The sequence below is a fragment of the Ovis aries genome, chromosome 1 (genome assembly GCF_016772045.2).
Source record: "Ovis aries strain OAR_USU_Benz2616 breed Rambouillet chromosome 1, ARS-UI_Ramb_v3.0, whole genome shotgun sequence".
Taxonomy (NCBI): Eukaryota; Metazoa; Chordata; class Mammalia; order Artiodactyla; family Bovidae; genus Ovis; species Ovis aries.
Genome location: NC_056054.1, coordinates 200,409,655 through 200,432,883, shown reverse-complemented (window position 1 = coordinate 200,432,883; position 23,229 = coordinate 200,409,655). Strand labels below are relative to the sequence as shown.

General features: G+C 47.8%; 1 protein-coding gene across 1 annotated transcript; it reads right to left on the bottom strand.

The window, feature by feature from the left end:
- Window positions 1–2,279: 2,279 nt before the first annotated feature.
- On the bottom strand, window positions 2,280–5,874 carry RTP2 (receptor transporter protein 2). Its single transcript, XM_027966023.2, has 2 exons — window positions 5,661–5,874; window positions 2,280–2,787 (listed from the first exon to the last, which is right to left on the bottom strand). The coding sequence occupies exons 1-2, from the start codon at window positions 5,822–5,824 to the stop codon at window positions 2,280–2,282; spliced, it is 672 nt and encodes a 223-aa protein (XP_027821824.1). The 5' UTR covers window positions 5,825–5,874.
- Between the last annotated feature and the right edge of the window lie 17,355 nt (window positions 5,875–23,229).

The window sequence follows — 23,229 nt, the reverse complement described above, 5'->3', positions numbered from 1 at the left end:
AAGATGCTCATCTCCTTGAATTTTCCCCAGATCTCGTCTCATTCCTCCTGCTCTAGTCCCCTCATCCCCTTCCAGTTTTTAGTGGCTCTTCAACCCCCAGGCCCACCTCAGAGGCTCCATCTTTGTTGATCCACCTGAGGCCTGACTCTCCCCGTGACGCAATCCCAGCAGTCTAGCCCTAAACTCACATACCACAGTTTCAGTAATAAATGCTGCTGGTGCTGCTTTATCAAGCTGGGAACAGTTGGAGACCTCAGGAAACCTCATGATTCCTAGACTGCCATGTTCATCTTTCCAGAAGCCACCTCGTGTCTGCAGTTGAGCAACACCCCTGAGGCGCATGCTCTGCAGAGGCCCAGGCCCAGGTGGGCCTCCTCTGTGACCGGAAGAGGTGAATACACCCCCATATGCCCGCTAGTTGGCAAATGCACCAGCCTGAACTTTCCTGTGCCTCTCCTGCACCCAGTCGAAGAAATGGAGATTTTCCCAGACAGCCTAGCTCTCTGCTCCTGCAGGTCTATGGAGGAATCTGGACAAGTCACCAGAAGCCCTCTGCCAAAGCCAGAGAAGGGTAAAGCCAGCCTGCACGAAAGTGTACAGTTGACAGCAGCGTCCACAGCAGCCCATCTCTGGAATCACGTCCACACAAACACACCACCTTGAACTCACATCTTCAGTTTGCAGGCCCTACTTGGGGCAGAAGCTCTAAAGGTGAGCTATAGAAAAGTGTGAATGTCACAAAACAACTCAGAGTATTGAATGGGAGAGTTTCTTTTCCTATTCCAGATAATAATAAGCACAGGGTTATCTGATACCAGATCATGAATCAAATTACCCAGTCTAATCATCCAAGTCACAGCTATGCCTGAGAGAACAGATAAAGCAAATGCGTTCTCCCTCAGTGGGCAATCTTGTGGACTGGGAAAGGGGGAGGGGCTGGCAGACAGGCGCTGTCTCCACTGTTCATGTGTCCCCCTGGTCATTGCCTACCCTAAACAGAGATATACAGCTCCACTGTCACCTGGAGGAGTCACATCCCCAGATCTGCCTCACCTGCCCTTTCCCTCAGCATCCTCGGCATTTAGAACAGCTATAGAATCTTCTACAAGGTATTTCCATACAGGATGGCAATATCACACATCATACTGCATCACATGTAAACAGGGGTGCCACAGCTCACATACTTCTACAGAGCACAGGAATACACTCTCCCAGCCCCAAGCCAACACACACACACACACACACACACACACACACAGCCATCACTTGCGGTGAACGTTTACAAGGCCTCCTTCCCAGGAAATAAATTTAGGTAGCATTGGGATTCAAGAATTCCAGTCAACTGACAGAGCACAGAGGATACATATTTATTTGTGTATCTGTACCCCACAATCTGTCCCTGTCCCCAGAAGGCCCTAGACTGCAGACACTTCCTGTACCCACCTCTTATTTTATGAGACCACATACACTGACATGGGAATTTCAAATTCTAGACAAGTGCTATTCAGTAGAAGCTTCTGTGAGCACGTTCTATATCTGCACAGTACCACTAGCCACTAAGTCCTTGATATATGCCTGGTACAACTGAGGAACTGAATTTTTCATTTTATTTTAATTAATTTAAACTTAGCCACGTATGGCTAATGACTAATAGTATTGGACAGTGCAGTTCTAAATAATTCCAGCCAAGCAGGCTCTAGCATCAGAGTTAAAAAAAATAAATAAATGGTGCCTTTCAGAATGGTGGGAGCTGGCTCTCCAGGAGAGGCACAGGGTGAAGACACACTGAATATTGACTGAAGATGCCTCGGGTGGAGCTGCAGTCCGCCCCAAAGGGAGCCATGGTGGGATGCTCAGAAGCAACTGAAGATAAACTTGAGAATCAGGCAGGGACAAGACTGGACCTAAGGGGGTCCTAAGGGGATATGGGATATGAAAATGAAGCAGAAGAAGGGGTAAAGATGGAGGTTGGGGGGCGGGCGGGGGGGGGGGGGGGCGCTGCCCACTGTAAGCTAAGTACTAACACCAGACCTGGAGAGTTCTAAATCCACCTTAGACCCTTCTCCCCATGCCCCCATCACTGTGAGTTTTAATGGAAGGATTATTAAATACCTCCTGGAGCAACTTTCATTCTGCAGGGTAATAAGCTGAGGTCCAGAGAGGTAACTGGGCTGTCCAGCGTCATAAACTGAATCTGTAGCAGAAGCAGGATCAGAACTGCACCCCCTGCATCCCCACTCTCACCCCCACGAGCCCTCCCGCACCCTCAACCCGCTGCACTAAAAGAAGCTCGATCTTCGGAAGGAGAACTGCAGATATACAATAAGCAGACAGAGGGAGGCCCAAAAGAGGCACCAGCGAAGGGAGAAGAAGTTGTAGCCGGATCCCTCCTGGGCCCTTGACTTGGAGGCACCGGAGAAGGTCGCCTCCTCCTCCAGCAGCTTCTCGCTGGGCTTCCAGTGCACGATGCCCTCCTGGCAGGCCTCGCAGAACTCGCTGCGGTGCGGCCCGCTATCCGGGCGGCTGGCCACGTGGATGCGGTACTGGCCGCCGTCCTCGTCGTAGCACTGCTCGCGCAGGCTGGTGATGAGGTTGTCCACCAGGTTCTCGATGTTCTCCTCCAGCATGCTCGACTCGTCCAGCCGCGCCGTGCCGCACTCATAGCACAGCTGCTTGAAGACGCGCATGCGCACCGAGCCCGCCCGCTGGGCGCGATCCAGGTACATGTGGAAGAGGATGACCACGTTGGCTGACTGCCAGGTATGCCAGCACCAGGTGCAGTGGAACCTGCGGGGAAGAGAGACAGGGATGGACAAGGTGGGCCTCCCTTCCAGACAGCCCTCCTGGAGGAGCCTGGAAAGGAAGGGCCCTGGGTGCCTGTGCCTGGAAGTCAAGGTGGAGTGTTTACTGCCCCCTGGGTACATTAGTGCCTTAGCCGAAGTCCCAGCCTCCTCTTGGAGAACTCCCCTGGGCCTAGGACAGCATCCTCATAAGCCAGACACTGGAGCCATCTGGCCTCCAGCATTGCTCTCCAGCCTACCTCCTGTGTACCCTCCCTTAGCCTGACATGGGTCTGGATGCTGCCCAGGGTCACTCCTGCCAGTCTGGACCTTATTTCTCATCTGTGAAATGCAGGATAATTGTGTCCAGTAAGAATCCTCCTGCTCAGACCTCTCATGACTCTGATAAAGAGGATGACCACACATCTCACTCATGCATCCTGTCTGTTCTGGGGCAAAGATTTGCCTCTAGCTGTCTCAAACACAGAACACAGAGAATTCACAGGACGGGCAGGCAGATGGGTGAGATGGGCCAGCAGGCAGAAGACTATAGAGTTTGGTCCTTGCACCTTCACAAAGCGCACTCGCCTGTCCCTTGACAGATCATCCTTAGATCCCAATCCAGGGCTGCAGCAGAGGTTGGGAAGGTGTATCCTGGTTTGCATACCCCTCCACACACATATACACACATGCATATTTATGTACTCACAGGCCCTCCACACACATATACACACCACATTTACATATACACTGGCTGCTTTGTCTAACCAGGCCCCTTTGGGTTTTGGCCTCAGGAAGTACAAGGGAAGTGGCCTGGGACTCATATGGCTTAGGCTTCATCTCAGCTCTCCCCAGTGCTTGCACACCTTCAGTGACAGAGAACTCATTACCACCAATGGCAATTCCTTCCACCCCTGAGATAGAGCTCTTCCAGGGCCCTGTTCCTGAGGCTGTATGGCAGTCTTGGGTCCACTGAGTTGCATCTGCCCTCACTGTTGACCCTTTCCAAGACCCCTGTAAATAGCACTGAAGGACCTCTGATGAAGAACTCAATTCAGTCCAACAGGTCCTGCACAGCAACTACTGTGATGCCAAGCACCACGCAGCCCAGGCTGTGGAATGGAGATGAAGCCAAGCATGGCCCCAAACCCTAGGGCCCACAGGCAGCACAGGCCCATCACAGGATCCAGTGCAGCCTGAGGCAGGGTTGGCAGGCCAGAGCGTCCTCATTGGCCCTGAGCCGGAGGGGAGTGTCCGCCTCCATCCTGCCTCCCTGTGCTAGGCCAGAGCTGCGGGGCAGCAGGGTTACTGAGTCCCAGCACTTATAGGTAAGGGTAAGTCTCTGTGCAGAATATGCACAAGGGTGATGCTTCTCCAGCCCCACCTGAGGCCAGCTGGGAGCCGGGAGTAAGACCAGCTGAGCCCTGAGGCGAGAGGAGCCACGAGCCTGTGGGGCTCAGCCTCCAACCTGCTGGGCCCCTGCACCTGAGTTTCCAGCCCTTCCACCCCTTCCACTTGCCAACTCAGAGCTTCACATTGTCAGTCTCCTCCTTCGGCACCTTTTAAAATCAAACCAATCTGGAGATCTTTCCCCTCCCTCAAGCCAGACCTCAGGTCTTATATCTCAAAGTCCAGGAGGAGGGAAACTTCGGATCATTCAGTCAGCCTTTCATTTCATGGAAAGAGAGCCCTCTGCACACACACAGCTAGTCAGAGACAGAGCTGGGGCCCAGCCCATAACGTGCCCATCAGATGTGTCTTGTGGGGGGTTAAGTTGAAATGAGCCAATCGACCCCTGCCTCTCTGTCTTTTGCCTACAGTCGGGTTCAGGCTAACATTCGCACGTTTGGGGAAGGAGTACAAGAGTAAGCTACCCACCCACTGCCTGCCTCCTTCTGTCTCACCCCCAGTGCCACAAGGAACTCCACAGGCAAGCAAGCACGTGGGAACTCCCCAGTCTGTGTGTCCAGGTTCTGTGTGTTTACACCCCCAGAACACAGCCACCTCAGGAGCCTAGAGTTACCATCTGCCCTTAATTCAGTGGACCCAGGGAAGAGTCCCACATCAACCCTGGAGAGGAGCTTGAGGCAGTTTGGGCAGGGCATTCTGTTGGCCCCAACCCCAACTGTGATCTAGAAGAGAGAGAGGCAAGTGGACTTCAGATGAATGTGTCCTCTTGACCCAAGGACCCCTTGCTGTATGAAAGACATGGAGCGCCTATCCCATAATGTGATGCTGTGCCCTGAGGACCTACTGAACTCCTGCCCAAAGATCTTTTTGTCAGAGACCCAAAGATAAAAGAGCTGGAAGAGATTTGACTGATTACCTCAGGCCCACTCTCTGGTTTTGCAAATATGAAAACAGAAACTACACAGGGAAAAGGATTTGCCCAAATTCACAGCTGTTAGCTCCAAAGCCAGTTTCTAGAACTTAGCAGGTGAACAATAAATGCTTTTGTATTCAAATCTGATTTCATTGAGTTGACTGCACAGACCTAGGACCAGAAAGAGCTTTCCCCAGTGGACCACATGGCCTCCTCCGCTTTGTTCCTACCAATCTTTAAGAAATTAGGAACATGTGAAGACATTTAAAATGTCAGAGATTGCAGGAGCATTGAAGAATCACAGCTCTTTACTATGGAAAATACAGACCTAGAGACAGAATACAGCTTGCTAGGAGGAGCACTCAGGGAGTTAGTGGTATAGTTGGGATTAGAATCAAAGCTGGTTCGACCCACCTGGCAGTTCCTTCTCTGGCCTCTAAGCTCTAACCTGAGTTGACCCTAGAATGGGGCTCCACGCATCTCTGCCTCCTCTTGGAAGGTGCCCCCCAGGGCTGTGCCACAGGGCTCCCCGCAGCCCTTCACACCCCACCTCTTACCTGCCTGAGGCATGCTGCTCCAGATATTGCTTCCAGCCAGGGGCCAGCTCGTTGGGCTTGAGGTTGGGGTCTATGATGAGCTCCCAGCTGTCGGCTGGCTTGGCCACCTCCATCTTCTCATAGAAGACTTTCTTCCACTCACAAGTGGTCAGGCTGGTACACATGGTCCTGTTGGCAGGGCTGGGAGTTTGAGCTCAGCCTGAGCGAGAACACAGAACAGCCAGGTGGGTGCAGAGCAGTGCAATCTCTGAGGCCTGGAAAGCTTCCTTGTCAGGACCAGAAGGAAACAGGATCCAGCAACCTCCTTTGTCACCCTGGTACCTGTTGCCATGGCAGCTGAGGCCAGGGCTGGGGAAGAGGGAAGTCCCAAAGGGGAGTCCCAGGGCCCTGAGCTAGGCTGGGGATGCAGGGCTGGGCAGTGATCCGAGGGCAGTGAGCAGGGTAGGGGCTGAGCCCCGGACCACACTCACCCAGGCTTCCCAGGGCTCCAGGAGGCAAGGACGATTCGGTGGCTGTGTTTCACCCCTACCGGTCTTCTAGGCATTCTCCACTTCATGTGCTATGGAGACTGGGACACCCTAGGGGACCACGGAGAAATGAGGGACTGGGAAATGCAGCGCCTATGGCACCCACGTCCCCTGACATGCTGGAACCATCACTTACCATGTGCCAAGCACTAGCTGCTTGACCCGTGCTCTGGCCAAGGCAGGGATTACCCCCACCCCCACCTCACTTCACCCAGATCAGGAGGCTGAGCTTTATACACCTCCAAGTGGCTCATCCATGAGCCAGATTCAGCTCCACCAAACCCAAACCCATATGTTCATTTCGTTGTTGTTCGGTCACTAAGTCATGCCCGACTCTGTGACCTCATGAACTGCAGCACGCCAGGCTTCCCTGTCCTTAACTGTCTCCCAGAGTTTGCTCAAACTCATGTCCATTGAATCGGTGATGCGAGCCAACCGTCTGATTGCCCCCTTCTCCTCCTGCTCTCAGTCTTTCTCAGCATCAGGGTCTTTATTGCAGTACTATTGCACTCCTGACACATAAGAGACGTGACACATTGTGAAAGAGCTGACATGTGGTTCCCTTGCTTGGGGAGCTCACAGACCAGTTGGTGCGACAGAATATAACTTCACATGCTGTGAGAAGCATGGTGATAACATTTCAGATTCAGAAATTCATAGAATTGTTGAGCTTGTATTCGGTTCCTAATCCCAGGCAGCTGCTGGGGGAGCAAGCTCGTTCTGTGCTGATGGCTACTGCTGCCTCCGCTGCTGCTGAAACAGGCAGGCAATAGGGTACCCACAGCTCCCTGATGCCCAATTTAAGTACTTTTGAGACTAGCAGGGAACTTGGCCCCATATTTGCATAATCCAAACGAAGGCACAGTCACTGGAGAGAGGCAGCCTCAGCAGGGAAAAGATAAGGCGCCTTGGCAGCTGACTCCAGCTCTGCCCCAAGGTCTACATGGTCTTAGAATTCTGTCATTTCCCATAGTGGAGTGCAGTCTCCTCACCCACACAGGGGAGGCTGTGATAGAAGGGCTTTTCCAGCTCTAGTCTGGGCTTCCCAGGTGGAACTAGTGGTAAAGAACCCACCTGTCAATGCAGGAGACATAAGAGATGCAGGTTCGATCCCTGGGTCAGGAAGATCCCTTGGAGGAGGGCATGGCAACCCACTCCAGTATTCTTGTCTGGAGAATCCCATGGACAGCGGAGCCTGGTGGGTCACAAAGAGTCAGACACAACTGAAGCGACTTAGCACACATGTACTCTGGGGGTAGTCATCTTTCTGTTCTTCAACCAGGAAACTGGATCACAGAGTGAAGAGCATGCAGAGCTAAAAGGAGCCAGAAAGAAAGCTTTCAGTGTTGAACTCCAGACGTGGTCTTTGCCCTGAGTGCTGTTCACCTCAGGTGAGGTCATGGGAAACACCACTGGAACGCCTCTCAGAGGAGGACGTGTCCTCTACCAGCTGTGTGCTGAAGACCGACAAAACTGTGACTTAGAGACCTTGACTGAGAGCACTAGGGGGACCCTTTATTTTTTTGCGACGGGCCGGGGGCTACTCTATTTTTAAATATCTGATTTCCTCATTGAGCTCCTCATCTCTTACCTGAAATCTCACGATGCTGAATTAAAACAGCTTTTGCCCAGAAATGGAAATGATTTGGCCAGGGAAATTCCTGGGCTCAGGACTGGGCGGCTCGCTTCTCAAAGGAGGTGCTCTTAGCAGTCAGTTACCAGCCAGGCAGGCTGGGGGTTCCCGGGAGTCCTGGGCACTAAATGAATTGAGGAGCCCACGACCCAGCCCAGAGCCATGTGCCAGGAGTTACTCTCTTGAAAATACTGTGTCATTGTTCTCAGAACAAATGACAATGAAGGAAACACAAAAAGATAGAGGGCAGGATTGTCAGGGTTTACCTGCTTGCTTTTACTCAAATGATGCAATCCCCTTAGGCCTAGAATGATACTTAATTTGAGTGGGAGAACTCTAAACAGAGATCAATATAAGTCATCCTTCCGTACCACAGTCCTGTTTTCTCTCAAGAAGAAATGCTTGTGATACAACCAAATTACACCTCACAGTTACAACCTCACTTGTCTGCAAAGAGCACTGGGTTGGTCCTGGAGCCACAGTGTAAGAGCTCACTAATGTAGCTGTGGCCACATCACACACTGGCAGCTTCACTCCGCAGGGCGGCCATATTTTTTAAAAAATGTTCGTTGGAGTAGAGCTGATCTACAACGTTATGTTAGTTTCAGGTCTACAGCAAAGTGAATCTGTTATACATTTACATATATCCACTCTCTTTTAGATTCTTTTCCCATCTAGGCCATTACAGAGTATTGAGTAGAGTTCCCTGTGCTGCGCCATGGATTCTTACTAGTTGTCTATTTTATACATAGCAGAATGTATATGGGAGAAGGCAATGGCACTCCACTCCAGTACTCTTGCCTGGAAAATCCCATGGACGGAGGAGCCCGGAAGGCTGCAGTCCACGGGATCGCTGAGGGTTGGACACGACTGAGCGACTTCACTTTCACTTTTCACTTTCATGCATTGGAGAAGGAAATGGCAACCCATTCCAGTGTTCTTGCCTGGAGAATCCCAGGGACGGGGGAGCCTGGTGGGCTGCCATCTATGGGATCGCACAGAGTTGGATATGACTGAAGTGACTTAGCAGTAGCAGCAATATGTATATGTCAATCTCAAATCTTCCAACTTATCTCTCCTGCCTTACCCAGTGTTAATTGTAAGTTTATTTTCTTTTTTTCACTTTGACTTCAGTTTTATTCCAACTGTAACTTCCAGAGAGGGAAAAATGGTCATTTTTAAATTTTCTGTCTCTTATATGTAGACTGCGCAGCATGAAACACATCAGGATCTTTTTGGAGGGGAGACTTATACTTCCTTATTAACATAACGTAACTAATAAAGTTGACAACAGGTTTAGAAAGAAATATCTCTTTCAGTAGCATTTCCAAAGACTGCCATTACTGATCTGAACAAACTATTGAGACTTACAGGGTTCATAAGGTTATTTTTTACATCTGTAACTCTATTTTATTTTTTAGATTCTGCATATAAGCAATGCCATGATACTTCTCTGTCTCTGTATGACTTACTTCACTCAGTATGACAGTCTCTAGGTCCATCCATGTTGCTGCAAATGGCAAAATTTCATTCTTTTTTAAGGCTGAGTAGTATTTCATTGTGTATATTACCACATCTTCTTTATTCATTCCTCTGCCACGATGGACACCTAGACTATTTCCATGTCTTGGCTATTGTAAATTGTGCTGGAGAGAACATTGATGTGCATGTATCTTTTCAAATTATGGCTTTCTTCAGATATATGCCTAGGAGTGGGATTGCTGGATCATATTGTAGCTCTATTTTTAGTTTTTTGAGGAACCTCTATATTGTTCTCCATGGTGACTGTATTAGTTTACATTCCCACCCACAGTGTAGGAGGGTTCCCGTCTCTGCACACCCTCTGCACCATTTATTGTTTGTAGAGTTTTTGATAATGGCCATTCTAATCGGTGTGCAGTGATACCTTATTATAGTTCTGATTTGCATTTTCCTAATAATTAGTGACGTCGTACTTTTTAACCATCATATTTCGTTTTTGGAGACATGTCTATTTAGATCTTTTGAGCATTTTCTGATTGGGCTTTTTTTTTTTAATTGAGCTGCATAAGCTGTTTGTATATTTTGGAGATTAATCCCTTGTTAGTTACTTCATTTGCAAATAGTTTGTCCTATTCTGGAGGGTTGTATTTTCATTTTGTTTATGATTTCCTTTGCTGTGTGAAAGGTTTTAATTAGGGCCCATTTGTATTTTTTTTTTCATTACTCTAGGAGGTGGATTGAAAAGTCTTACTGTGATTTATGTCAGAGTGCTCTGCCTCTGTCTTCTTCTAAGAGTTTTACAGTGCTTGGCCTTACATTCGGGTCTTTAATCCATTCTGAGCTTGTTTTTGTGTGGTGTTAGGCTGTGTGGTCTCAGGACTTTATGGAGCTCAGGTTCTTGATGTCTCACCACAGAAAAAATTCAGTGAGAAACAAAGTGATAGGTAAGAAGTGGATTTATTTAGAAAGAAACACACTCCACAGACACAGTGTGGGCCATGTCAGAAGAGAGAAATGTCCCCTATTTAGATTTTAGAAGATAATATAGAAGGACAGGAAAGCTTCCCAGGTGGCTCAATGGTAAAAATGCACATGCCAAAGCAGGAGTCTCAGGAGACGTGGATTCGATTCCTGGATGAGGAAGATCCCCTGGAGAAGGAAATGGCAACTCACTCCAGTATTCTTGCTGGGGAAATCCCATGGACAGAGGAGCCTGGCGGGTTACAGTTTTGGGGGTCGCAAAGAATCAGACATGATTGAGCACACATCATGCATAGAAGGACAGGAAAGTTTTAATGTGAACTGACACCAGTAAGGATGGGAAAAAAAGAGTTTGAAAAATAATTTATACTGGAGAGTAAATTCTGTGATGATAAAGTAGCCAAATGTGCAAAATGCATTATAATTGTTTAATCTGTATTGCTCTCTGCACAGTTAAGTCCAAGAGGTTGAGGGAACTCTGGGCTTCAATCCAGAATGGCTTCAATGTCCAAGAGGACCTATTGATGTAAACTGGTCAGAGTACACCAAACTCATGGGTAGCTTCAGTTTCCATATGGGAGTCCAAGTCATTCTTCCAAGAGACTTTATATGATGTAAGAAACAGCAGAAGTCACAAACCAGTTCTTGAGACATCAGGAAACAGCTAAGGAAACAAAGAAACAAGAAAACAAGCAGATTATTTCTTCACCTTAAAATCTAGTTGGAAGGAAAATCCTGATTAGCCTTAATTATAGTAAAAGTTAATAGTGACAGAGTGCTTACTTTGCATCATGAGCTTTTCTTAGTACTTTACATATGTTAATTAATTTAAACACACAAGAATTCTATGAAGTTGATAATCTAATTATTATCCCCATATTGCATATGAGGAAACTGAAGTATCAAAAGTCTAAGTTATTTACTGGCAGTCACTTAGTTAATGGGCTTCCCCAGTGGCTCAGCTGTAAAGAATCGGTCTGGAATGCAGGAGATGCAGGAGACTCAGGTTCAATCCCTAGGTTAGGAAGATCCCCTGGAGGAGGACATGGCAACCCACTCCAGTATCCTTGCTTGGAGAATCCCATGGGCAGAGGAGCCTGGTGGGCTTTACTCCATAGGCTCACAAAGAGTGGGACACAACAGTAGCAATTGAGCTTGCACGCATGCACTTGGTTAATCAGTGACAGTTCCAAGATTTGGACCCAAACAATCTGGCTTACCAATATGTCCATTTTATCCTTTAAGCTTGTCCCTATGTCCAGATTTTTTAAAAGCAATAGACTCTCTATAAAATGTCAAGCAGTACACAATATATTAAAGAATAGGCCAAAGTTCTACACTCTCTTCTCCCTACCTCTCCCTGCCCTTCACTATTTTGTCCAGTTATTACTGGTAAAAAATTTTACTTTATTTGACTATAAAATGTGTTTAAATTAAAAAGGGAGTGTAACGGTCTTTAGTGTTGTATAGCACTGATATATTCCTAGTTTGGTATATAATGACTTATGAAACACAGAGCCTTATTCCCGAGCCTGCATTCAGGCACCCCATCTGGCTCTGCCATCAACCCCTTAGCTGCAGCGTCCCCTTGAGCCTCGCACGTGCTGCTGCCCACACCGTACCTTGTGACGTCATTACGATACTGCCTCTGTGTAAAAATAGACTCTCAAAAGCTGAAAAAAAAATAGTCTCCGGCAATGTGAAGGGTCTACTCTTGGCATAAACCATTCTATGGTGAGACAGAGACCTGGATACTTATCTCAAATTGGTGATAAGCTCAGATCGATCACTTTGATTCTTCTATTTCCAAACGTCAGAAGTGCTCACCTCCCCAGCTCTGGTCACTGATGAGATTTGATGTCTAGAGGCACCATGAGAAGCAAAGTGCTCTCACCAACCTTAATACAGATGTCCAGTCCTTAATTTCACTGTTCCTACCAACCTCTGTCTGTGTTTCTGTGCGCTTTTGCTTCTGGTAGCTCAGCTTCCTCCAGCTTTGTCTTATGGATTCAAGTGACTATAGGTATTGTCCACCATAAGATCTATTTTTTAATTCATAAATAGACAGTTATGGATTGACTCCCTGTCAATGCAGAGTGAAGCTCTGAGGCTATCGGGATGAACAAAATGCAGTCCCTGCTCTTCTAGATTCAGTCTGAGGCAGCATAGAGTTGCCTTTGTGGTCTTGAAACAATTGTACCTTCGCTGCAATGACAGTCTTTCCATGAACCTGTGGCCGTCTTGCTAGAATAAGCTCCTTCTCTTTTTCTCTGACCCATGAATTGTTTTAGTGTTTTATTGATTTTTTTTAATTTTCAGAAAAATGGGATTTTTCCAGTTCTCATTTTGTTACTGATTTTTAACTTAATTGCATTGTTCTGAGAGAATGCAGTCTATAATGGTATCTAACCTTTGACATTTTCTGAGGCTGCTGTTGCCCTTTCTTTATTGTGCTTTTCCATATTTAGGCTTTTAAATTTTGTATTGAATATAATTTGAGAGATGGTATATTATTATAGTTAAAACTTCAAATTCTAGAGCCATATCTGTATTTAATTCCAGTTCTGCCTGTTACTGGCAGCGTAAAATTGGCTGATTATCTGTCTTCATGTCCATAAAGTAGGGATAGTAATAGAGACTTTGCAATGGTATTGGGAGGATCAGTGAATTCATACTTATACAAAACTAAAAGCACATGTGAATGCCCCTGGCACATAGTGAATGCTCCACAAATGGTATTTATTATTATTATTTCACTATATTATATTGCTATTAGTATGTTCCGTTTATGAAACATTCTGAAAATGATGAATTTATACAGATGGAGAACAGATTCGTAGTTGTCAGGGATTAGGGTTGAAGAGGGAAAGAGGATAACTCAAGGGGTAGCACGAGGGAGCTTTGTGGTGATGGCATAGTTGTGTGTCTTGATTGTGGTGGCCATAAATCTATACAGGAGAGATAAAATTGCACAGGGCTATCCACACACACACACACGTGTGCATGCACCAGTTCATGTAAAATTGGCAAAATATGAATAAGATCTGTGGCTACACCAGCTGAATCACCGTCTTGACTTTGATATTGTGCCTGGTGGCTCAGACGGTAAAGAATCTGCCTGCAATTCAGGAGACCCAGATTCAGCCCCTGAGTCAGAAAGATCCCCTGGAGAAGGGAACGGCTACCCCCTCCAATACTCTTGCCCAGAGAATTCCATGGACAGAGGAGGCTGGTGGGCTACAGTCCATGTGGTCACAACACAACTGTAAGACTAACCCTTTATAGTTACAATACTTTACCACCGGGGGAACTGGACGAACGGCACACAGGACCTCTGCGTACGACTTTTGTGACTTCCTATGAATCTATAATTATTTAAAAATTTTTAAAAAATTTTGTTTAAAGATCCTAGAAGTGAAAGTGAAAGTCACTCAGTCATGTCCGACTCTGAGGCCCCATGGACTGTAGCCCACCAGGCTCCTCTGTCCATGGAGTTCTCCAGGCAAGAATACTGAGTGGATAGCCATTCCCTTCTCCAGGGAATCTTCCCAACCCAGGGATCAAACCCAGATTTTCCAAATTGCAGGCAGTTCTTTACCGTGAATCTATAATTATTTAAAAGTAAAAAAAAAATTTTAATGATCCTAGAACATTGTGAATATTCATTAAATGTTATTTAAACACGCAGCAATAAGTTATTTTTAAAAGAAAGATTATGCCTTAGCAGTTACGAATTATAATTATGTGTGAACTTTAAGCCCCATGGGAACTGTTAAGTAGAGTTTTTGTAAGCCACTCTTGAACTGTGACAGTAACAGAAGGCTTGAGCAGGGAAGCCCCAAAGCCAAAATGTTGGTCTCCTGGACGCAGAAAACACTGGGAACAACAGATGAGAAGGGGCCAGCCTCCAGCAATTAGAATTCTGGGGTCTGGATGCCTGAATTCTAGTCCCAGGACGCCCCCAGCAAGAGAAATTACCCACCGCTGTCTCCCATCTGCCAGGTACACAGGCTGGAAAAGCCACAGTCATGGTTTCTTATTGGCTTGGGAGACAATCCTAGACTGTCTTTTCATTTAGAGCCAGAGCCTGAAGACCAGAAGAAGCTTCCTGACCAAGAACAAAGAGCTCAAGTAAGGGCCAGAGCTGCTTGCCTGGAATAGCATTGTGTAAAGTCTGCATCAGCAGGGACTGGCTGATGTCACACCCACACATACACACACACACCTGCCCAGGAGATAGCACTGCGTGAAGTCCACATCAGCAGGGACTGGCTGATGTCACACCCACCCACACACACACACACACACCTGCCCAGGAGATAGCACTGTGTGAAGTCCACATCAGCAGGGACTGGCTGATGTCACACCCACCCACACCCACACACACACCTGCCCAGGAGATAGCACTGCGTGAAGTCCACATCAGCAGGGACTGGCTGATGTCACACACACACACACACACACACACACACACACACACACACCTGCCCAGGGTCACTGAATGTGACTAGGAGAGCACAGTTCATGGCGCCTCCCCAGGTCCTCAGCACGGAAAGGGAGCAGTAAGGCAGCCAGTCCACACCTGATGCCAGGCCCCCGAGGTTCAGGGCCACACTCTGACACGAGGCTGCTGTTGCCATGTCATGCTGTGTTCCACGCCATGCCTCTCTGTTCCCTCTCCCTCTCCCTTAAAAGTTTTTGTTTTAAATGGAAAGGAATTCTAGTTCTGAGGTCCCGAGCTCTTTTCTGAGCCTGTGTTGTACAGTCAGAGAAGCCACGCGCTAGGGCACGTGAAGACAGCACGATGATGCAGAATTTATCTTTACCTCATCACCCAGCACACAAAGGTACTGTCTAGTGAGCAACCACCAACCACAAGCTGGAAGGCAAAGTCTCCACTCCCAGCCCACCGCTTACTCTTCATGCGCTCTCCTTTCTGAGCCTCAAATTCTTCATCTGCCAAATGGATTCTTTCTTGACTGGCAAGATGGCATTGAAGATTAAGTGAGCTCTTGGAAATGAAAGTTATTCTTATTAGTATCTCTCCTATGACCCCCTCCCCTCCACACACACACACTCTCCAAGGAGAACTACAAAAGCTAAACTCAAAGGAATGACTTCCTGAGTGGAAATTTACACTCCCAAGTAGGTCTCTGAAGGAGCGATTTGAGGGCCAAAGGACCTCGAGTCACATCCCACGGGCCACCAGCCAATTCTGTTGGATAACTTTGCTAAGGAAGGAGGGTCATAGAAAGGGAAGAAGCACAAAGCATAGGAGGCCAATTAGACAAAAACTGCACAGGCTCATTTACATCTTGGGGCTTCCCAGGTAGCACAGTGGTAAAGAATCCACCAGCCAAAGCAGGAGATCCAAGAGACATGGTTGTCTCTAGGAAGATCTCTTGATCTCTGGGAAGCTCTCCTGGAGTAGGAAATGGCAACCCACTTCAGTATTCCTGCCTGAAAATTTCCATGGACACAGGAGCCTGGCAGGCTACAGTCCATGAGGTCACAGAGAGGTGAACAAGACTTGCCGCTGAGATACTCATTTACAGTCTTTCTCTGGAACCAGTGGCACCTGCGGCCTTCACGGCTTGGTCTACCCTGCCACCTTGTGGCTATTTGCTAGACTGCACTAATAAAACTGCCTCATGTAATCTGGGTGCCAGGAGAGCTATAAAACCAACTGGAACCCTTAATCACATACTCACTCTTTCAGTCTGCCATTCAAGAAAACTATATAGATGCTCACGGGTTTCCAGGCTGAGAAAATTCATGAATGTATGGTCTTTGAAGAGTCCCCAGGGTGAGGGAAAGTAGAAGAAGAAAAAATGACATGCTAAGCAGAGGCTGTGATACGTACAAGGACACTGAAGACTGGTATGTTGGGAAAACGATGAATTTCTCCATGAGACTAAAAGATAGGGAGCTCCAGGTAGGAATAGAGGGAGATGAGGCGTAGTCCCACTCTCAACAAATGCTGTGTGTGAACCCCCAAGAAAAAAGGAGGGACCCAGGCCACCCCTGGAATGCAGCTCAGTCCAGGGGTACAGAAGCTGTCATTCTACACAAAATAGCCCCAGACTCACGTGGTCGTGCTCTTTTCTCTTTTGAGATTCATAAACAGACCCATGCTCTTGACTCTTTCCGTGATCAGAACCAGTTTCTCAGTGGGATGGGATCTTAGGAAAATCGCAAGCTTGAATGGGATCTTAGAGTGATTTAGTTCAACTCTCCCTGCAAGTCAAAGTTACTGCCACCTCACTGTGCATTTTCCACTTCATCACCTCAGAAGTGAGCTCAGAAGCCACCTCAAAGCCCATCCCATCCTTAGACATCTATGTGAAAATCCTTCATATGTGAAAATCCTCAATCCAATTGAGTTCCTCCTCTTTATAAATCTTGGCTCACGTTTCACTCCCCTCAGGCCGCACTGAAGAAGTGATGCCATGCAGGGAGACATAGGAAGAAGACAGTCATTTAGTGGCTGCACTCAGGTTGTAGAAATAGAAATCATGGCAATGATTTTACTGGAAAGAATACTGGTTTGGGTGTTGGGAAAGGTGTGTCTGAGTCCTCCTAGAATCTTTGCTTAGTGTCACTTGGCATCCTTTTATGTACAGTGAAGGGCTGGATGAGAGTCGAGGGTCTCACCTCTCAGCAGGGAGCAGGCAGCAGTACATTTACATGCTCACTAAGGCAGAGGTCTGGGTTAGGTCACCACCAGGGTCAGCGCAAACTCTCCGGGGCTTTTCAAAATACCACTAACTATAATAGTCTCCTGTTCCTGTTAGGGGACTTTTATCAAACCTGTAACGATCTGTATACATATTCTCAGAGATCCCTATTCTGCAGAGATTCCCGTGGCTCTTAGAGCTTTCTCCCCTCTGCATACTGGAAGTGTCCTTACTCGCTGAGCTCAGTTACCGTGTTTCCTTGTGCTCTTCGGAGATGAGACACACTTCCCTCCCTCCCCTACGGCCACCATTGAAAAGAGGGACAGGTGGCTGAGAAGGGAAAGAGAAGAGGCACTGCCCTACTCCTACCAAGTGACCTCTTGTCTGGGAAAGGTCAAGTAAGTGCCCCTCCCCACCCCCTGCAGTGTGGACTGAGGCCAGGGTGCAAAGCCCTGTGCCCCTCGGACAGTAAAGAGAAGGTGTAAAGATGTACGGGGGGTGCTGCTTCTGAGAGCATCTCACCACCCCCTCCCATGGATAATTCCTGTCATGTGCTGAATCGCTGCCCCTGTGCTGTGTGCGCTGAAGTCCCGCCTGACACTTGAGACCCCATATGCGCTGCAGCCCACCAGGCTCTTCTGTCTGTGGGACTTCCCAGGCAAGAACAGTGCAGTGGGTTGCCATTTCCTTCTCCAGAGGATCTTCCCAACCCAGGGATTAAACCCATGTCTCTTGCATCTCCTGCATTGGCAGATGGGTTCTTTACTGCTAACACCACTTGGAGGCCATGGGCTGAAGTATACACCCCCATTCTTATGTTGAAATCCTAATCCCCCAGTACCTCAGAATGTGACCTGATTTGGAAACAGGATCTTGGCAGATATAATTAGTGGAGATGAAGTCTGTATGGTGGGTGCTACTCCCATTTGATTGGTGTCTATTAAAAAGGGAAATACAAAGATACATACACATACACACGGGAGAATGCCAGGTGAAGATGAAGACAGATCAAGGTGACGCTTCTACAGCCGAGGAGTCACAAGGGTTTCCAGCAAACTAACTGAAGCAAGAGGAGAGAACTGGTATAAGATCCTGCCTCACTGAGCTGCAGGAGACCCCGGTTTGATTTCTGGGTCAGGAACATCCACTGGAGAAGGGATAGGCTACCCATTGCAGTATTCTTTGGCTTCCTTGGTGGCTCAGCTGGTAAAGAATCTGCCTGCAATGCGGGAGACCTGGGTTGAGTCCCTGAGTTGGGAAGATCCCCTGGAGAAGAGAATGGCTACACACTCTGATGTTCTGGCCTGGAGAATTCTATAGACTGTATAGTCCACAGTGTCGCAAAGAGTAGGACACGACTAAATGACTTTCGCTTTCTTTTCACTGAGCTCAAAAGGAAGCAAGCCTGCCAACTCCTCGATCTCAGAGTTGTGGGACAACCCACTTCTGAGTCCAAGCCACTTAGTTTTTGGTGCTTTATTAAGGCAGCCCTAGCAAACCAACCACCTCCAGAGATGGCTGCTATGAGTGACATCAAGGAGGAGAGATCTTCACAGATGGAAGGAGGCACTGCAGTCCCACAGAAAAGAGGAGGACTTCACCAGTCCTGGGAGTGCTTCCACCCAGCCCCAGCTCCACAGGCCTGCTACCCTGTGCTGCCCTAAAGAGCAGCTTGCATTCCTAGCGTTTTGGAATCCTCAAAGCCACACCCCTCTCCCCTCCCGATAGTCAGGAACATCATTTTTTAGCCACAATGGCACGTCTCATGTTTCTTTGTGATTTTACTTCCATGTTTCTCCATGTTTTGTCTTTCCAAGTGACTGCACACTCCCTGGAGGCTGGGACCATGTTATAAACTACCTGGGTGTTAGGAGACCTCTTGGTTAAAAATTCTGGGTGTGGCCTTCAGCTTGTTGCCTTTCCCCTGGTTTCGGCACCCATAGACTAAAATCTGGGCTTCTCAGGTGGTGATAGTGGTAAAGAACCTACTTGTCAATGCAGGAGACACAGGTTCAATCCCTGGCCTGGGAAGGTCCCCTGGAGGAGGACATGGCAACCCACTCCAGTATTCTTGCCTGGGAAATCCCATGGACAGAGGAGCCTCAAGGGCTTCAGTCTATAGGGTCTCAAAGAGTTGGCCATGACTGAAGTGGCTTAGCACGCACACAGCCCAGAATCTCAAACTTCCCTGGTGGTTCAGACAGTAAAGAATCTGCCTTCAATGCAGAAGTCCTGGGTTCATTTCCCAGGTTGGAAAGATCCCCTGGAGAAAGGAATGGCAACCAATTGGTGTCCTTGCCTGGAAAATTCCACATACAGAGAAGCCTGGTGGGCTACAGTCCTTGGGGTCACAAAAGGTCAGACACAACTGAGTGACTAACATTTTTCTTCTTTCTTCAGACTAAGATCCTAATCGCTATGGCCCGTACAGGCATGCTATTTTGTGATTCTGATTCTAAGCATGCTTGTTATTTAATTAACCTGCCTGTTGCAAGAACTAAAGGAGGAGGGACCCAGGAAACTCATCTCTTAGAGGTACAGAGAAGTTAGTTTCTTGTGATTACATGAGTCAGAATCATTTAACAAAGGGGCAAGACTCCAGGGGCTTCAGTTCAGTTCGGTCAGTCATGTCCAACTCTTTGAGACTCCATGGACTGCACCAAGCCAGGCCTCCCTGTCCATCGCCAACTCCCGGAATTTACTCAAACTCATGCATCCGTTGAGTCAGTGATGCCATCCAGCCATCTCATCCTCTGTCGAACCCTTCTCCTCCTGCCTTCAATCTTTCCCAACAGCAGAGTCTTTTCCAAGGAGTCAGTTCTTTGTATCAGGTGACCAAAGTATTGGAGTTTCAGCTTCAGCATCAGTCCTTCCAATGAATATTCAGGACTGATTTCCCTTAGGATGGACTGGTTGGATCTCCTTGCACTCCAAGGGACCCTCAAGAGTCTGCTCTAACACCACAGTTCAAAAGCATCAATTCTTTGGTGCTCAGTTTTCTTTATAGTCCAACTCTCACATCCATACATGACTACTATAAAAACCATAGCCTTGACTAGATGGACCTTTGTTGGCAAAGTAATGTCTCTGCTTTTTAATATGCTGTCTAGGTTGGCCATAACTTTCCTTCCAAGGAGCAAGTGTCTTTTAATTTCGTCACTTTCCACAGTGATTTTGGAGTTCATAAAGTCTGTCACTGTTTCCATTGTCCAGAGTCTTAGGGTTAAGATAGTTCTCTATGGGTTCCAAACCCCATTGAGTGCTCTTCCTAGACTCCAAGACCCTCCTGCTTTAGCGCCTGCCTTTCTAGAAGGCCATTTCCTTAGTGATGCTGAAGCCTTTCCTCCTTCAGTGAAGGTGCCTGACCCTGGAGACTGTGTTGCCGGTATCCACCAGGTCTCGGCAGCTGTGTGCCTTTGAGAAGCCTCCTGCCACTGCTTTGAGGGATTGGAGGAACGTGGTCTTTCCATGTGGTTACAGTACATTGGGTAGACCATGCTTTGTGTCTTATATGGGAGGGATTATAGCATTCCTTAGCCTCTTATTGAGAACCCTGAACCCAATCTGAGAGTACCGAATGGTCTCTCTGATGGCACATACCTCAAACCTGGGTACATGTGTAAACTGTGCTCTTTTGGTTCCAGGAAACAGGGACTCACTCAAGCCAGGCCAAGTGTGATGGGTGATATAGGAGAAGAGGCAGAGACCTTATTAGGAAGTGGTTATAAAAGAGATGGAATCTTCTAGAAATCAAGCTGGTGGTGGCAGGGCATTCTAGTTAAAATCCTTGTCCAGGGATCTCATTGTGGTGCCATTAATGACATCCAGCTTCTCCCCAGGGGATCAGCTTCTCTCTGCATCGCTTTCCTTTTCTTTCCGTATCCCAATTCTCTTAGTGTTTTCCAAACATACCTCTGATAGAACATATAGTTTCTAGAAGGCACGGAGTGAACATTTTTATTATGAATGATGACTATTTTTATTTATGTTGGAAGAACTATATCTTGAAAGTGAGTTGATTTAAAGAAAACTGGTACATAATGTCAGAGAAGGCAATAGCAACCCACTCCAGTAGTCTTGCCTGGAAAATCCCATGGATAGAGGAGCCTGGGTAGGCTGCAGTCCATGGGGTCACGAAGAGTTGGACACGACTGAGCAACTTCACTTTCACTTTTCACTTTCATGCATTGGAGAAGGAAATGGAAACCCACTCCAGTACTCTTGCCTGGAGAATCCCGGGGACAGCTGAGCCTGGTGGGCTGCCGTCTATGGGGTTGCAGAGTCAGACATGACTGATGCGACTTAGCAGCAGCAGCAGCAGTACATAAATGTTCAAGGTATGATGAGATAGCAAAATCATGAAAGTGGATTACAAATCACTGGAACTGGAGAAACACTGGACTGGCTGGTTGTCTCCAAATGTCACTGTAAATCCCCAGAACATAAGATTCTAGTGGCCCAACTCATCATTGTCTCTCTCAGGCAGCACTTTGCCCTGGGGTCCTGTGTCCATCCTTAGACAAATCAGGGAGGTAGGTCACGTGGTATGAGATGTGGTTGCCCAAGGTCTGACTCCTCCATTGGGGCTGGGGCAAAGCAGTTTTGTTTTTTTTTTGGAATTCTGTGTGCAGGTGCAGTTTGATGTGTTACTATGGCCCCTGGTTTTCCACTGTAACTTGAACTGCTGCTATTCTGGAGTTTCTGAGGTGGGTGTGTGTATCCCCCCACTCCCTGCCCCCGACACCTCTACTCTGAGGAGTAGTTATGAGATAAAATGTGATTGCTGATACCAACGTGCTTTGAAAATCCTAAGCGCCTCACAAATGCCAGATGTTATATACCATATATATATTATATATATATATACCATATACCATATATATATACCATATACCATATTTAAGAAATATACTACTCTGAGTGACACAGAGAGGCAAATGAACCCATATTTCAAAGGAAATAGCTCATTTTCCCCCCAAAAAAGAGGTGATTGAACTTGCACCAACAAGCAGTTGTAAGAACTCAGATTAGTTGGCCACATCTTAGCTCTGTGACCCTGGACAAGTCCTTGCATCAGCTTTCTCATTTCTACTGATCTTCTTTCCCTCCGGGTGGGGTCAGAGGCAGGAGCCTGACCGCTACCCTCTGCCCCCGTGCCCTGGGTGACGGTAGCCTAGTTTCTTCACCTCAGTCCCTTCCTGGGTCAAGGACAGATTTCAGCGAGGTGATCCTTACCATCCTCCATCCTTCCAGCTCCTAAGCTGATTCTAACCAACCCCTCCCTCTCTCCAGGTCCACCCTCCAACCACTACGCTGGTCCTTAGAAACTTTTCCTCTCAAAACCTTAAACAACTGAGAGAAAAGCATCAGACACCCTGTTTTAAAAGTTATGCATTTGTGAAAAGCTGTGCTCCAGTCACGCTTTGGTAATGAAAATTCTGTATTCCCTCTGCCCCAGCTTAACTGTTCAGAGACGTTTGCCTTTTGCCTGTTATTGATTGTCAATTGGCTGCAGTTACTCTTTGATCTTCTCTTTTGTTTGAACTTGAATGCCACCCATACTGTCTGCCCCAGCCTCCTCTCTCTCTCTCTCTCTCTATTAAACAGTAATGATGTGTAAACAAACTCGGAGGCCCCTGGGGAGCCAAGCAGCCCTGGGGCCAGCCTCCCTCGGGCCTGTGAATTGTCATTCCTGAAGCTGTCTGTTTTGTAAGTTCTTCTGCCAAGTGTCTATGGGAGCAGAGGGATCATTTTTCCCCCCTTTCAAAGAGCAGGGTGAGCCGAGGCCTTGAGCTGGAGAGTCCTTTAAAGTCATCTTCAAAGGAAACCTGAGCTGCAAGGCCGGCCATGTGGCTGGCAGAGGGGCAATGTGACTTTCTGAGGTTCTCTCAGGAGCCTTGAGGGGTCAGCTCCCGCAGGCTTCCCAGCACGTGCGTGGAGCCTGCTGCAGAGGCACTGCCAAGGGACACCACCATCCAGACAGTGGCCTGAGGGCCCAGGGAAGGCTCTGCCTCACGTCCCCGCCCCCCTACCGCCACCACCACCCAGGAACGGGACAGGGCGGTGAGGACTTTCTCCTCTGGGCAGGCGGCCATGACCACACTTGTCCTCACCATTCTTAGTTCCTGTCAGTCAAACTTGGTTTCTGAGGGGGATTGAGGTAAAATAAAACCGGTGCCAAAGCAAGCCAGGGTGAATCATGGAATCATAAACAATCTAGTTAATCCGATTCCCGCAGGGGCGGGTGGGAAAGGGACTCAGAGGGGTAA